Raw genomic sequence first — 14643 nt, 5'->3', positions numbered from 1 at the left:
GCATGGTGAATTGGGAACTCCAAGTCACTCCCATCAAACAAGTGAGCAAAACTGTGAGAAGAGATGCTTCATGTGTATTTTCCTATTCTGTGCAGGGATACATGATAGCATGCCATAAATGTGTTTTAGCTCATTAGATCTAAGTTAAATTATGACGGTTTGTCATTGCAATTTTAAGGTCTTGCCATGCATTATTAACATAGTCTATTGGAGAAGAATTGATGTAATATTTCCCAGTAGTTCAAAGCAAGACAAAACCCAAATCCAGGTTTGCTTAGATTACATGACTATTTAAAAGAAAAATTGAACAATTTTTATTTTTTGTCACATTAAGAGAAACGTATGAGTTGAACCATCCATTGTTAACCTAGTCATGTCCATTTTTTCCTTTGAAGATTAACTTTCTATTTATCTGCCTCCACCTTTCCTCCACACATCGGTGGAGTATCCTTTCCTCCACCGATGTGTGGTGGACAGTTAACTCTTCCATGTCGCAGAAATGGCAACGTGCTCAGCGTGGGCCTCCGGGTCCTCAGCTGTTTCGGGGGTCTCTGTAGTTTTCAGGTGCTCTAGGCTGTCCAGGGGCTCAGTCTCTGTTTCTGGACCCCCGGGGAAGCCAGAGGGTCCCCCCTGTTGATGTGCTCCTTCTCGCCACTACACCAGCTCTTTCGGTCAAAGTGCAAGTTTTGTACTGCCTGGGATATTTTACATAACTATTTGATAGGTGGTGTTGATGATAATAATAACTTAATATTTTCCGAGCACTTACTATGTTCTGAGTTCTTTATATGCATTCTCTCATTTAATCCTCACTCAACCCTTTGGAACAAGTGCATTTACTATTAGAGTTTTTTAGAGATAATGAATCTGAATTTTAAAGATTTAGGAAATTTTCCAAGGTCACCCAGGGAGAAGCTATGGTAAATGATTCTGCTATTTAGCTTCATTGGTCAGACTGTTAGGAAGAGACAAATGCAGAGGAATTTTGGTCTCTTCCAGTGTCCTGTCCTGTGACTCCATGGCTCACTTCTTCATGAATCTCACATGTGTACTGGTTTTCGTCCAAACGAAAATTAGAATCTTATATGTAAGCGGAAGTTTCTTTAAGCATGGTTTTTTGCTTTAATGAAAACTGAATAGTTTTAAAAAATCTTTATGGTATTCAGTGATTTGCTTTATTTCAGCCTGAACTCTGTGATATCGTTTTTAACCACTTAAACATCTCACAGAAACTCAAAGTAAGGGTTTTTTTTTTAGTCTGATTTACTGTGTTCTAAGAAAGTGCCACCAGTGAGGCTATAAATAAAATATCTTATTTATTGCTCCTCCTAAAGTTATCACAAATTTATAGAAAATTCTGCATATGTTTAATCAGGGAAAATATGAATTTCTTTAAAAAGTGTAAGTCATTGATCATCTCAGATGTAGCTGAGGAACCACCAGTAGTGAATTAAGTTACTAGAGCCATTCAAGGGAAATAAAATTGGCTATTGTTAGCATCTCCTTTAAAGACTGTTTGATCTCATGAAACTTCATTGTTATTGAGTGTCTGCCTCTGCCTGTACTGACACATCACATATGTGATCCAGTGCATGATTAGAATGCACTGCACCAACAAAGAATGTTTTTGGACACGATGTTTGTGAATACAAATGGAACATATACCCCTCAAAATGTAGATGATTAACAATCAATATCAAGGGCATGGAGTGCATATCGTCAGTCCTTTATGGAGAAGACCTTAGAGCAGCTGACATCATCTCCACTCACATCTCAGAGCCAAATATTAACCACAGAGCCACAGCCTAGCTGCAAGGGAGGCTGAGCATGAACACTTCACTGGACGGTGTGTGCCTGGCGAAGACATGAATATACCTTAAACGTAAGAGACCACATATTGGAGGAAAGCTAGCTACACAAGATAATCCTATGCTTTATTCCCTTAATTTGTTAATGCACTAAAAAGCATTAATATATTTTCTAATGCTAAATCACCCTCTCCTTTCTAAGTCTCACTTTGGTAATGAAGTTTCTTTGGGTTTTTTTGGTTGTTTGTTTGCTTGTTTGTTTTACTATATTGTTGAGGTCTATTTGTGAATGCTTTACTTAGGATTTTGGCATCTATATTTATTAAAAATGTTTTTAAACTAATGCAGAAAATTATAATATTTCCCATTTATATGGTACTTTGCAGCTTTTGAAATTATTTCACATACGTTATCATCTTACTTGAGAATAGATGATTTATTAGGAGCTATTTTTTAAAGTAGATATTAAGTGTGTAAAGAAAAAACATCTATAAATAGTAACCGCCTTCTCTTATTATAGCCTAAATTCGAAAGGGCCGTCAGTGAGTGAGTAGAGATTAGAGAGAGAGAGAGGATGCAGAGAGCTGAAAAGGGTGTTTGCTCCCATGAACCCATAGGAGGCTGTTACCACCCTGCAGGGTGCACGGGGAGGAATGGGGCTGCCGGCCCTTTAAATGCGTAGCAGTGTGCCGGTGCTCTAGATCTATCAGTGCAGTGTCTGAATGACCTGGTTCAGAATGTATCAGTAAAGGATTTCCTGGTTAGTAAACATTCTTTCTGAACTTTTGTTCTGATTCCTGACTTATCTGCGTAGATCGAATTAGGTAACGGCCGTTGAGCGCTCTCCTGGGAAAAGGATGCACTAAACCCACAGGGCACCCGGTGGCCTGTCTGGCCACTGTGTCACATGCATCATACGCATGGTGTGTGTCGTGGTCACACACTCTCTCGCAGGGTGACAGAGCTTTTCCCAACTACACGGTGACTGCAGAACAGTGATCACTCAGAAGTGGGAGGAAAGTAGATGGTTTGCTGACATAATTTTGCAAAAAGACACAATTGATAGCAAACTAGGCATCACAGTAAACACAGAATTGACCAAAGAGCAAGACCTGTTTGTAGCGCTTATACACACAAAATATGCTGCTCGTTTACTCCTCTTCCCCCAAGTCTCAGAGCCTCCAGTGGGTCGCAGGTTGTGTGCTTAAGGCGGCACTCACTCACTGGAAGGAGGTGGCTCAGCCGGACTCTCAGCAGCCCTGCCCTCCTCAGCCCTGCTCATCCCCCTCGCCTCCTCCCTCACACACACCTGCAGAAGCCAGGACACCACAGCGAGCCTGGGGCCAACCTGCAGGCTTCCCCCTGACGCTAGCTGCACTTTCCAAACTGAAGCAAACATCAGGGAATTGCCCGGTAACTCACGGTGGTGCACAGGTCTCGTTGAAAGAGATTGGATCCTGCAGTAGCATTTTGCCCTGGACTTGGTGCTTTGATCAGATTGGTCAGTTAGTTCATCCAAACCCACTTTACTTTGTACTGTTTTGGGATACTCCGTGCACCTGAGCTCTTACTGTTTCTGCTGGGATAAAGGCACAACACGTAGCCTAAAGTGCATGGAGAAATATCCCGGAATCCCATCTATTTTTTATCATTATCACCCTAGAAATTCATGATGAACATTGGCAATGAATAAGGTTAAAGTCCAGGTGGATAGAACACTGTCATTTTCAGTCTTTCCGAGCGGATGTCATACATCATGAAGGCACAGCAGTGGTTATGAGCAACACAGGTAGTGTGTTTAAAATAGTTAATTATACTCTGCCCTACAGGAAGAGAAAATGTTTTCTCCGGTTCCTGGAAATGGAGGATGAGTAATTTAGAACTTCATGGATAGCCAAACTTTGCTTGCCTGTTTTTAAAATGCTGAGCTGGGACTTGAAGAAATAAGCAGTTCAGTGTCAGAGCCCAACTCTTTACCATTAGACACTGTGGGCTCTTACTATTAGGAGTTACTAGGAAAAATGTCACGAGAAAATTAGTGAAGGAAGAGTTAGACTACCTGCTAGTAAGTATGTTAACAGCCTAGACAACTCAAATAGCCTGGTGTTGGTTCAGCAAAAGACAGGGCAACCTAACAGTAAAATAAAATCCAGCCGGGATCCCAATATGTCTAAGAATTTAGGGAAGTAGAAATTACACCCTACCTGTCTCCTCTCTGCCCATCACATTACAAGAGCTCCAACATATGTTGAGTTGTTATTAAATCACATTAAGGTTGTTCAAGATTTCAATGTGAGAAGTAAAACTAAAAAATTTGAAAAGCAATTTTAAGAGAGTATCTCTGTCATCTTTGGTGGGGAAGCTTCCTAAGCAGAGTGTCGAAACTAGAAGCCGTAAAGGAAAATAATAATAAAATTTGACCACTAAAAAATGTAAAACTGGTGCTGAGACTGAGCATACAAATCTCATAAATAACCCCGAAATCCCCTTGTCAGAAAAAAAATCTTATTCTAGAGCCTTGAATAGACATGCTTAAAAATATGTAAATAAGGGGATACATTAAGTGAAAGGGTATGATTCTACCATTATGTAAACATCTCTAAACTGGCCACAGCACCAGGGTGAACCTCACTGGGCCAGACTAGCCCAGCAAACGAGGAAGTTATTCCTGCAGAGACAGACCTGCCAGCTGCTCTAACGCCTCGCAAAGCCTCAGACCACATGCAGCCATTAGCCAAAGTAAACATGAAAAGGGGAGCTTTGCAACTGTCAGTAAATCCTGCAGAGGTGAAGTTCAAGCCGTGCGTTTCGGTAATTCCCAGAAGTTAACAGCTCAATCTAAACACTGTGTGGCTTTGTGATTTTACAGTTGGGCCAATACAAAGGCTTTGGGATTTTTAAGAATATATAGTTGATGATCAGGTCCCACTTACAGGTGAGAGCATATGGTATTTGTCTTTCACCGCCTGGCTGGTTTCACTTAGCATAAACCAGAGACATTGACATTAAGAACAAACTGACAGTAACCAGAGCGGAGGTGGGAGGGGGTAAGACAGGGCAAAGGGGGAAGGGTTGCCAAGGAATGTAGGTACAGAACCCATGGACAAAGCCAAAGGGGGTAGGGTCGAGTGTGGGAGGTGGGCATGGGTGGGGCAGGGGGGAGAGGGGGATGGAAACAGCCGTACTTGGACTACAATAATAACATATTTAAAATATATATATGTATAGTTGATGTGTCATACACAGACACCTTTGTGTACGTAGTTAGCTTTTGATGTATTTAATCTGCCTTAGCCTTAGTGAAATCTTTATGTGGGATTGAAAACTGGCATGGAGATCAAGGTCAAGTGAAAGCCCTAAGTGGCTTCTAAAAGACTTGCAACATCCTGAGCAAATATAAGCTGGTGGTTCCGTCTAGCTGGCTGACCTCAGGGTGTGAATAAGGCCAGCTTTAAGTGACTGTGGTGGTATTTCATTTTGTCCCTATGCTACAACATTTGCTCTCCCTAAATTGTGGTGACCCCAGATAATAGGCTATCTCCACGTGGAAACGGAGCTCTTGAAGAGCTTCCTGGGCAAAAATTGGAATCGGGTGACGCCTGAGAACCTGTCTTAATGAAACTGATACACAAGTCCATGGGTCAGTCTCCGCGACATGTCAGGCTGGTGCATTTGAAGCTGGTGCCACTAAAGGTCCCTTGCAGAGCCCCAGAACCCCTCACTGAGGAGAGGCTGTGCTTCTCATGGCATCATGAAGAATAGGGACAATGACCCAGATAGCTCAGACCCAAGAAAGTTGCCACTCTTGCTGCCAGCTGTCCAGTAACAGGGGCATCGTGGGGGAAGTATTTGGGAGTAGAGATGAAACCATCCTGGAATTACCTGTTCAGCCTCCATCTTCCCTTGCTCGCTGCAAGGATACCCACACTGTTTACATTGAATTAGGTAAAACAGGCAGAATGTAGTTCTGAGACCATTCTTTTATGTTGACAAATATGTTCAGAGCTTGTTGAAAACCCCTGTTTGGGGCTGCTTTGGGTAGTATAACTATAGGAGAAAGCCTCCTTGAAAATGACAGATAAAAATCTGTGATCACGCACTCACAGGTTCTGAGCGGCAGAAGGAGAGAAAGCCTGCAGACAGATGGCATAAAACTGCATTTTACCCTTGTGATCTGGGGTACAGAGCACCGTTCCCCACCCCAAGGGGGCTCGTTGTGAAATGCAACATAGAACTGCAAACTTGGACTGGCTGGGGAGGGTCCACCTTTACCGGGGCCAGCAACACCTGGGACAGTGCAAGGGTAGCTCTCTCATGCCTTCACTGGTACCCAGGTTATGAGGTCATTTTAGATTCTTTTTTTTAATTGTTGTTCAAGTACAGTTATCTTCATTTGCCTCCCACTACTCCCCCCCCCTCCACCTCCCACCCTCAATCCTACCCGCTTTTGGCTTTGGCCATCGGTTCTTTATACATGTTCCTTGACGACCCTTCCCCTTCTTTCCCTGTTACCATCCTCCCTCCTCCCCTCTGGTTGCTGTCAGTTTGTCCTTTATTTTGATGTCGCTGGTTCTGTTTTGCTTGCTTCTTTGTTTTGTTGACTGGGTTCCAGACAGCGGAAGACAAATACCATTTCAGGTTCTATTCTCACATGCAAGACAGCAGCATCCCAAGGACGCTGAGGAAAGACAGAATTTGACTCAGTCTCTGGCTGTTAAATCTTAGAATTAGACGTGGATAGTAGATCTGGCAAATAATTGACAAAAACAGTGCCATTATTTGGTTGTGTGTTACGTAACCCAGACATTTCACTATTATTTCCCTCCCCCTCTCCCCCCCCTTGCCCTTACGACCCTGCCCTTGCCCCTCTGACCACAGGCGTGGAAGACATCGTGGCAATAATGATCCCCGAGCTGAAAGGCAAGGAGATCGTCAGCCTGCTGGAGAGAAACATCACCGTGACGATGTACATCACCATCGGAACCCGCAACCTGCAGAAATACGTGAGCCGCACCTCGGTCGTGTTCGTCTCCATCTCCTTCATCGTCCTGATGATCATCTCCCTCGCGTGGCTGGTCTTCTACTATATCCAGAGGTTTCGGTACGCAAACGCCAGGGACAGGAACCAGGTGAGGAGCAAACGTTTTATTTTTTTAAAAAAAAAAACAACTTAAAAATTATTACCACCCTGGCTGGTGTAGCTCAGTAGATTGAGCGAGGGCTGCAAACCAAAGTGTCGCAGGTTCGATTCCCAGTCAGGGTACATGCCTGGGTTGCAGGCCGTGACCCCCAGCAACCGCACATTGATGTTTCTCTCTCTCTCTCTCTCTTTCTCCCTCCCTTCCCTCTCTAAAAATAAATAAATAAATAAATCTTAAAAAAGAAAAGAAAAGAAATTATTACCAAAGTGAGACATGTTGTTGTATAAACTTTGGAAATCACAGAAAATACCAAGACCGAATGAAAATTACCTATTATACCCCCTCTCAAGATAAGCACTAAATATTCGCTGTTTGGTTTATCAGATCCTTTCCAGGCACACCTGTGTTGGTGTTTTACGAGCAGTGTTCTGCAGGCTGTGGGTGCTTCGTCCCGCCTTCCTGCTGCTCACCTTCTGGGCAGGTGTTTACTTAGGTGCGTAATAAAGGGAGAAAAGGGACGTGAGCTGAGATGACGCTAATAGTGGCAGCATAATTTGGGAAGAGCCAGAATTTCCTTCTTGTGATGAAAGAAAAAGAGATAAAATAAATAAAAGCTATTTTAAAAAGCAATTAATTTTGGAACAGATAATACATGCACATGGTGTAAATTGCAAAAGGTATAAAATGGTACATACGGAAAGTAATCTCCTTCCTGTGTGTGCCCCTTGTCACCCAGGCTCTCTGCCTGGGATGTCTTCTTTTCTAGAGATATTTTATGTGCTTGTCAGCACGTGTGTGTGTGTGTGTGTGTGTGTGTGCAAATAATATCACACTTAACTCTGTACCCTTAATTCTCACTGGATCTTGGAGATTAATGTAAATCAACACTCAGTCCAAGGTGCCTTCTCATTGCTAATGACTGCGTAACAGTTCATTTTCTGCATATGTTACATTTATTCAACTCGCTATTAATGGACATGTTTTCTCTTACCAAAAACATGTACACGTGACACTGGGCACATTCTGCTGTTTGAATCTGGCCCTTTTTGGCTTTAGAAGTCAGGACTGGTTGTTAAGTCCCTTCTGGTGTCTTGTCTAAGATTCCCCATGTCCGGGGGCTCCACAGAGGAGGCTCAGGACTCTTCTTCATCCTACCCAACTAGTCACCTCCCTTCTAGCGGCCACCCCTGAACTCCGCGACGGAAAGCCAGATACGTGACAGATGCCTGGCCCGAGCACCAGTGCACAGTATGGGGGGGCAGCCTTCCCCCTCCCAGGCGGTTCAGAAGCCAGGTCTCCCTCGTTCCCCACGTGTGCCACTTTGGCTGCCATTCGCTAACTGCTCTCCCGTTTGTAGAAACCCTGCAGGCGGCAGAGCAAAGCCAGCGCGCAGCATTCCTGCCCTGGCTGTGGCAGGCGATCTGCCTTCTGGTGATGCCCTGGGACGTCGTCTCCAGGCTCCTGGGACGACACCCTGTCTCAGACTCCAGGGCTGGGTCCTGAAAACCGCTGGCCTCTCCGTAGATGGCAGCCACTTCAAACGTGAGCAGATCAGACAAATTGTGCAAGGCTCCTTTTTATTGTTCGTAGACAGTGCTGCCTTTGAGGCCAATCCGAGGAAACCAAACCTGTTCTGTGCTGTTTTAGGTGAGGCCTGGTCATGACATTCGATCACGTTTTCTTGAAAGAGTTACACCGGTCTGTGAACACCTTTCCCTAGTGTTTGATGGTCACAGCCCCTGTCCCTTCGACTTCCTGTGCACACAGGGGTCCTGAAGTTGTGTTGGAACGGGTTCATCTGGCCTTGGACATCACAGGGAGGAGGGGGGGGGAAGGAGTGTGCCAAGTGTCCCAGAGTCAGGTCTGCAGGCAGAGAGAGAGGCTTCTGTCTCCTAAAGAGTGAGAACCGAAACGGTCTCCGGTATTTCCCTGGAGACGGTGCAGAGCCCGCCAGGGGACAGAAAGGTGAAGTGTCCGTTGTGTCCGTGAGGTGTTCGGTGAGGCGATCAGGCGTGGAGCTGCCATGTTTAGGTAACTCAGCTCTCCAAGGCTCTTTGCCTCCCTGCTCTGTTCTGCGCGGAAGGAAATCCTGAGCTGGCAAAACTGGAAATGGCACGACTCTACCTACCTAATGTTAACGATAAGGGGGCTGGCTGGGGTTGAGAGTATTTCAGTGACTTGGCCAAAGCCAGACAGTTAGGGACAGAAACAGGACTCAAAGCTGGATCTTCTAACCACCAAGCCATGGCCCTCTCTGCAACACCTCCCACGAAAGGTAACCCTGACGTCTTTACCTGGCGCTGCGCACGCACCGACAGCATGACGCCGTCACCCTGGGCGGTCACTGTGGCTGCGGAGCGGTCGGTCTAAGTTCTCATCCGCTTTTCTAGATTTGTGGGGTGTGACTGGAAATGGGTAGAAATGCACTGGACAGGCTGCACAGTGACTTCTTTCGCATCGGCCAGCCCCAGGAGGACCATTATCATGTATTAGAGCGAGGGAGGGGGTGTCTGAGTCACCAGTCACCCCTGGCCACTTGAGGGTCCTGATGATGGGAACCGACTCTGTATGTGTCTCCAGTGTCCTCTCCTCACCTGGAATATAAGAACACTTGGTCCTTTTTCCCCTTAGTGGTGGTGATGATCACCGTGATTATAAAATACAACTATCAGTAATTACAGAATTATCCAGTCAAATGTGATAGGACCTAAACTCGATTTTGATGCCATTTTGGCATCCTTCTTTTCCTAGTTTTTTTTTAATCATCTTCACTGCATGTCTGTGTATGACACAGAAGAAGACCAGAGGAAAGTGTCTTATTTTTCTCCATTTCCTAACTATTTAGAAGGTCACTAATTTCTGAGTCTTGGGTTGAACCGGAGTACGTCACTGTGTGCCCTCCTTGCTGGCGTGTATGCAGGACCTCGTTCTTTTCATAAATGCTTCTGTTTTTACTTCCCACGAAGCCATGTATCTTCATTACTTTCAAGGAACCAGTAATCTTAGTAAATACTTGCTTATACTCATTTAGATTAAATCGATGGAGAAACCTTAACAAGTAAGATGGGCAAACTCCTGATAGTCTTTAGTGAAAAGCATCGTTTTGATCTAGTTGGGTCGGAGAAACTCTGGAGGAGCCTCTCGGACAAGGGGGAGCCCCTGAATCAAATCAGGCTTCTGTAACCGGTCAGGACCCCTGAATCCACCCGAGGTGGTCCCCTAGCATCCCATCAGTATCCCGTTCATCTGCATTTCTGAGAACCGCAAAGGAAAGGATGGGTTTCTTGATGACAGATTTCTGGTCCTGTGTTCAGGCTCCCTCAAAGGCCCCGTTTGAGCAGAGCCTGTGGTCTTCCTGTCCTGTACACTTGGTGCAATTTAAAACCCGAAGACAGGAAACACCAACTACAGAAGCTACAACTGCCTCACTTGGGCCGTTTCGTTAGGACTGTTTACATTTTTACTCATTATCTCTTTAGTTTGCATTTGGGAAACCCAATAATACTACTTAGAAAGTGAGTTCGTTTTTTTATTCAGAAGTCAGTATTTCTGTGCGTCATTTGCGTGTCAAGAGGAAAGAGACATGCATATACAGACAAAATGTGGCTACATGCAAATAGTATTTTTTAAAACTTTATGGTGCTTTCCCCCTTAGTTTGTTCATCTAAACCGCTACTGAAAAATCTAGCACGCCATGGTTTTATCACTATCGTCTATCTCTCAGGGGCAGATTTTTCTGGTTCTCCGGGGTATCTAGAGCATCTGTTCTGCCCTTGGCCGGTCAGACGGTCTTATCCTCCATCAGCCACTCACAAAGCATTACCCTGCTCCTCGTGAAAAGAGGTGTAAGTGCAGCACCGCCTGAAATGCGCTCCAGGCCCTTCTGTTGTGGCACAGAAGAGAAAGGAGTGGCATTATACATGTCTTTCGGAATGGCCAAGGAGAGCACGCCTCCCTTCCTTTGTGAATCACCTGATTTCTCAGGACGTCCAGGGAGGAAGACTTGATGGACTCGATCGTTCTCTTTTTCACTCTAAGTTCTCCATCTGTTAGCTCTGCTCATTTGAGAAGCCCACCTCTCAGAATTTATCCCCCACTGAACTCCTTTAACCTCCCAGCCCTGGGCCACCAGAATGCCAGTCACGAATTCCTGACCATTGATCCCCTAACCATGAACTCTGCTGTCAGCCACAATCCCCTTACATTTCCTGAAGAGACACACCATTTTCGCTTTTTTAAAAGGCAGCTTGCATTTTCCTTTAAAAGCCCATGGAAAAGGCTTTTTTGTTTTTCTGGAGGAGGGAAAGGGATACATATATATTGTAAATACCCTACTTTTAGCCCTGGCCAGGTAGCACAGTTGTTTAGAACATTTTTCCAATATGCCAAGGTTCCAGGTTCAATACCCAGTCAGGCTCGCGCATGCTCTCTTTCTCTCTCTTTCTACTCACCCCCTTTCTTCTCTCTCTCTCTCAAATAAATTAAAAACTTTTAAAAATAGCCCATTTTTATTCATATATAGCCAAAAGTAAAGTTAAATACATCGACAAGGTAGAAAGTAGTCTTTGAATTGACTTTACACATTCATATTTAAGAAGGGCATATTTCATTTTTTTTCACTATTTTCTTGTTGTTCAATTACAGTCGTCCCTATATTTCCCCATTACTCTCCCCTGCCCTTCCCACATTCAATCCTCCCCCCTCGCCTTTGTCTTTAAAGAAGGGCATATTTCATTTGCTAAAGTAATTATTTTAAATAAGTTAAATTTTGAAAATATTATTTCTGGTTCACCTCCTTTTAAAAAGTTGGTCTTTCTTTGACTATAACATATGACCATTGTTTGAAAATGATTTTTGCTACCTAATTGCTCTGCTTAGCTTTTGAAAATAAAAACCAATTCAAGTGATTGAATTGGGGCCAGATATTATATAATACCAATTAAACGCAATTACATTACAGAAATATCTGGGCTCATAACTTAAAATTAAAACAATCAATACTTGTTTACTTTAGGTCCAGATCTCTTGTTATAAACACAGTATTCTTCAGGTTTGCTGCATTTATTCCCTGTACCTAGTGGCTCCTTTTCCATGCTTTTCAGTCCTTGCTCCTGCTTCTTCAATGAGAAGCAGCTCTTGGCTGAGACAGGCTGGTTCTGCCAAAGTCAGGACCACAGCTTTGCTTCCCGAACCCCATGTATTACTTCTGGTTTGTCCATGTATTTTCTCATGAACTGGCTAAATTTCTCAGGTTGTTTTCCATGCTAAAAAAAAATCTCTGGGTTTAAGATTTTATTCATTCACCAACCATTAATGGATTTCCACTAGATAGTAAACTACAGAGAGCAGGAATTTGCGTGTGTATTTTCACTGCCATTTTTTTCAAAAGCTAGAGTCGTACCTGGGACAAAGTAAGTGATCTGAAGTGAGTGTCGAATGACCCGTTGTCAGTTACTGAAGGCGGCGTTGTACATATCAGTGGGAAGCACACACGCAGGCAGCCCTGTCCTCAGGGAGCTGACATGAGAGAAAAGCAGCTGGGACTGATCTTCAAAATAGCAGACGTGGTCCCAGTGCCATGAAGCAGAGGGACAGAGTGCCGTGAGGGCTTAGGCCGGAGGAATCTTCTCTCCTGGAAGACGTCTAGGCAGGGCTCCCCCCAAAACGGCCGGGGTTGAGACAAAAGGATGATTAGTCAATACCTAAAGAAGGGAGAGAGGTAAACCAGTTGCATCCCATTTAGTTTCACCTCAGTTCTTTCTTCTTCTCACTCTGTGTCCCCCACAGGGAAGATATAGATCTTCCCTATGTTTCTTGCCACCTTAGTTTGCTAGCTACTCATGGACTTCTGCTTCAATCTCAAGTGTCCTTTTAGGAAAGACAAAACTTACACTCCTGTTAAAAATGCCAGTGATGTTTTTAAAAGCTAAAAATGAAATATCAAAGAGGAAAGTAAATTAACAAGGAGAATATCTCCTTTTCTACTTATTTACTATACCTACTGTGTGTAAAGGGAAGTGGCTCGTGATAGGTACTTAAGAGATTTTGATTGGTTGGCCAGCAGGTTGGTTAGTGGGTTGGCTGAATGGCTGGTTGACTGGTTAGCTGGCTGGCCAGATGTTGGTTGGTTGGCTAGCTGATTAGTTGGTTGGCTGGATGGCTTGCTACCTGATTGGTTGGTTGGTTGGCTGAATGGCTTGCTAGCTGGTTAGCTGATTGGTTGACTGGCTGGTTGGCCAAATGTGAGCTGATTGGCTGGCTGATTGGTTAGTTGGCTGTCTGGGCAGAAGTTGGTTGTTTAGCTGACTGGATGGTTGGTCAATTGGATGGATGGTGAATAACAAGAATGGTAGGCTGAGCTTTGGCTTTGAAGTCAGACTTAATTTATCCAAATTCTAACTGACCTTTCACTGACACTATAATATTAAAACAATTTACATAAACTCTGTAAGTCTCAATTTATTCTATGAAATAACATTTTTCTCATAGGGTTATTGTAAAGATAAAGGTTCTACCGCATGTACAGCTTTAGCAAGGTACCTGGGATAAATTAACTATTCACTAGTGTGTGCTCACTATTTTAAAAACAAGAAAGAAGCTTGGTGTTATTTCCAAGAGGAACACAATTAGTGAAAGCAAATGCTTATTCTGTGTAAATGTTTGTCCCATTTATCTCAGTCCTTCCAATACGTTTTATTGCTGCAAATGCACGTCTATAACACACAGTACATGTACCCAGGAAGGTGATATAACATGTAAAACGCTCACAAGCACAAAAGCAAACCATTTTTTTCCTTGACAAACTAAAGCAATTCTTTTCCCACCTTCTTTGTCTCTCACTCTTCCTTATTGCATTATCACAGCACTCATTAGACAGTAACTTTTTTATTTTTTTATTTAAAGATTTTTTAATTAATTTATTTTTTAGGGAGGGGGAGAGAGAGAGAGAGAGAGAGAGACATCAATGTGCGGTTGCTGGGGGTCATGGCCTGCAACCCAGGCATGTACCCTGGCTGGGAATCGAACCTGGGACACTTTGGTTCCCAGCCCGTGCTCAATCCACTGAGCTACACCAGCCAGGGCTAATAACTTTATTTTTAAAAAATAGTGCACGATGCAGTATTTCTTGATGTGGGTTATAGTGGTTACCTAGGGTTTGCTTTATAATCATTCATTAAACTAAACATGTGTATTTATTTCCCTGTGCCCATATTCATATTTAAATGTATACAAAGGAGGCAAAATTAGCATGTATGAATGTGATGTAATTGGATAGTACAGACTAAATATAAACCTAATTTGGGTCTACATAAGCAACAGAAATGTCTTAAAATTCCAAATTAAAAGGAATGCACCAACAGTAAGCCCTGGTTGTGAAAAAAGAGGAGAGGAAGTTTGTTCTAACTACTCCAGATTGACTGTCTCTGTGTCACAAATTAAATGGCTAGAGTGGCAAATTACTAAATGCATTTATTTATTTTTTGCTCATCTGCATAGATGTACCCACACCAAAGTCACTGTCAGACAGGATCTTTCCATGTGCCCCTTGCTTAACACTGGCCACGAGGAGCTTCTCCCTAACAGCCCTCAGTTCCTGAGCCCCCTTTGCACCCATATCACCAGTCTGCCTCTTCCAGACCTCTTCACGATCAGGCAGGCCACTCGTGTGTGATTCCAGAGACAGCTGGCACGGT

General features: G+C 43.7%; 1 protein-coding gene across 1 annotated transcript in view; it reads left to right on the top strand.

Moving 5' to 3' along the window:
- Nucleotides 1-14643, top strand: part of RNF150 (ring finger protein 150) — a 174491-nt gene that overhangs the window by 99321 nt on the left and 60527 nt on the right. The window contains exon 2 of the mRNA XM_028520293.2: nucleotides 6687-6937. Coding sequence (XP_028376094.1) covers nucleotides 6687-6937 — 251 coding nt within the window. The remainder of the gene's footprint in view (nucleotides 1-6686; nucleotides 6938-14643) is intronic.

The sequence above is a fragment of the Phyllostomus discolor genome, chromosome 8, assembly GCF_004126475.2.
Source record: "Phyllostomus discolor isolate MPI-MPIP mPhyDis1 chromosome 8, mPhyDis1.pri.v3, whole genome shotgun sequence".
In the NCBI taxonomy this organism is placed as follows: domain Eukaryota; kingdom Metazoa; phylum Chordata; class Mammalia; order Chiroptera; family Phyllostomidae; genus Phyllostomus; species Phyllostomus discolor.
This window is presented reverse-complemented; position numbering and strand designations above follow the sequence as displayed.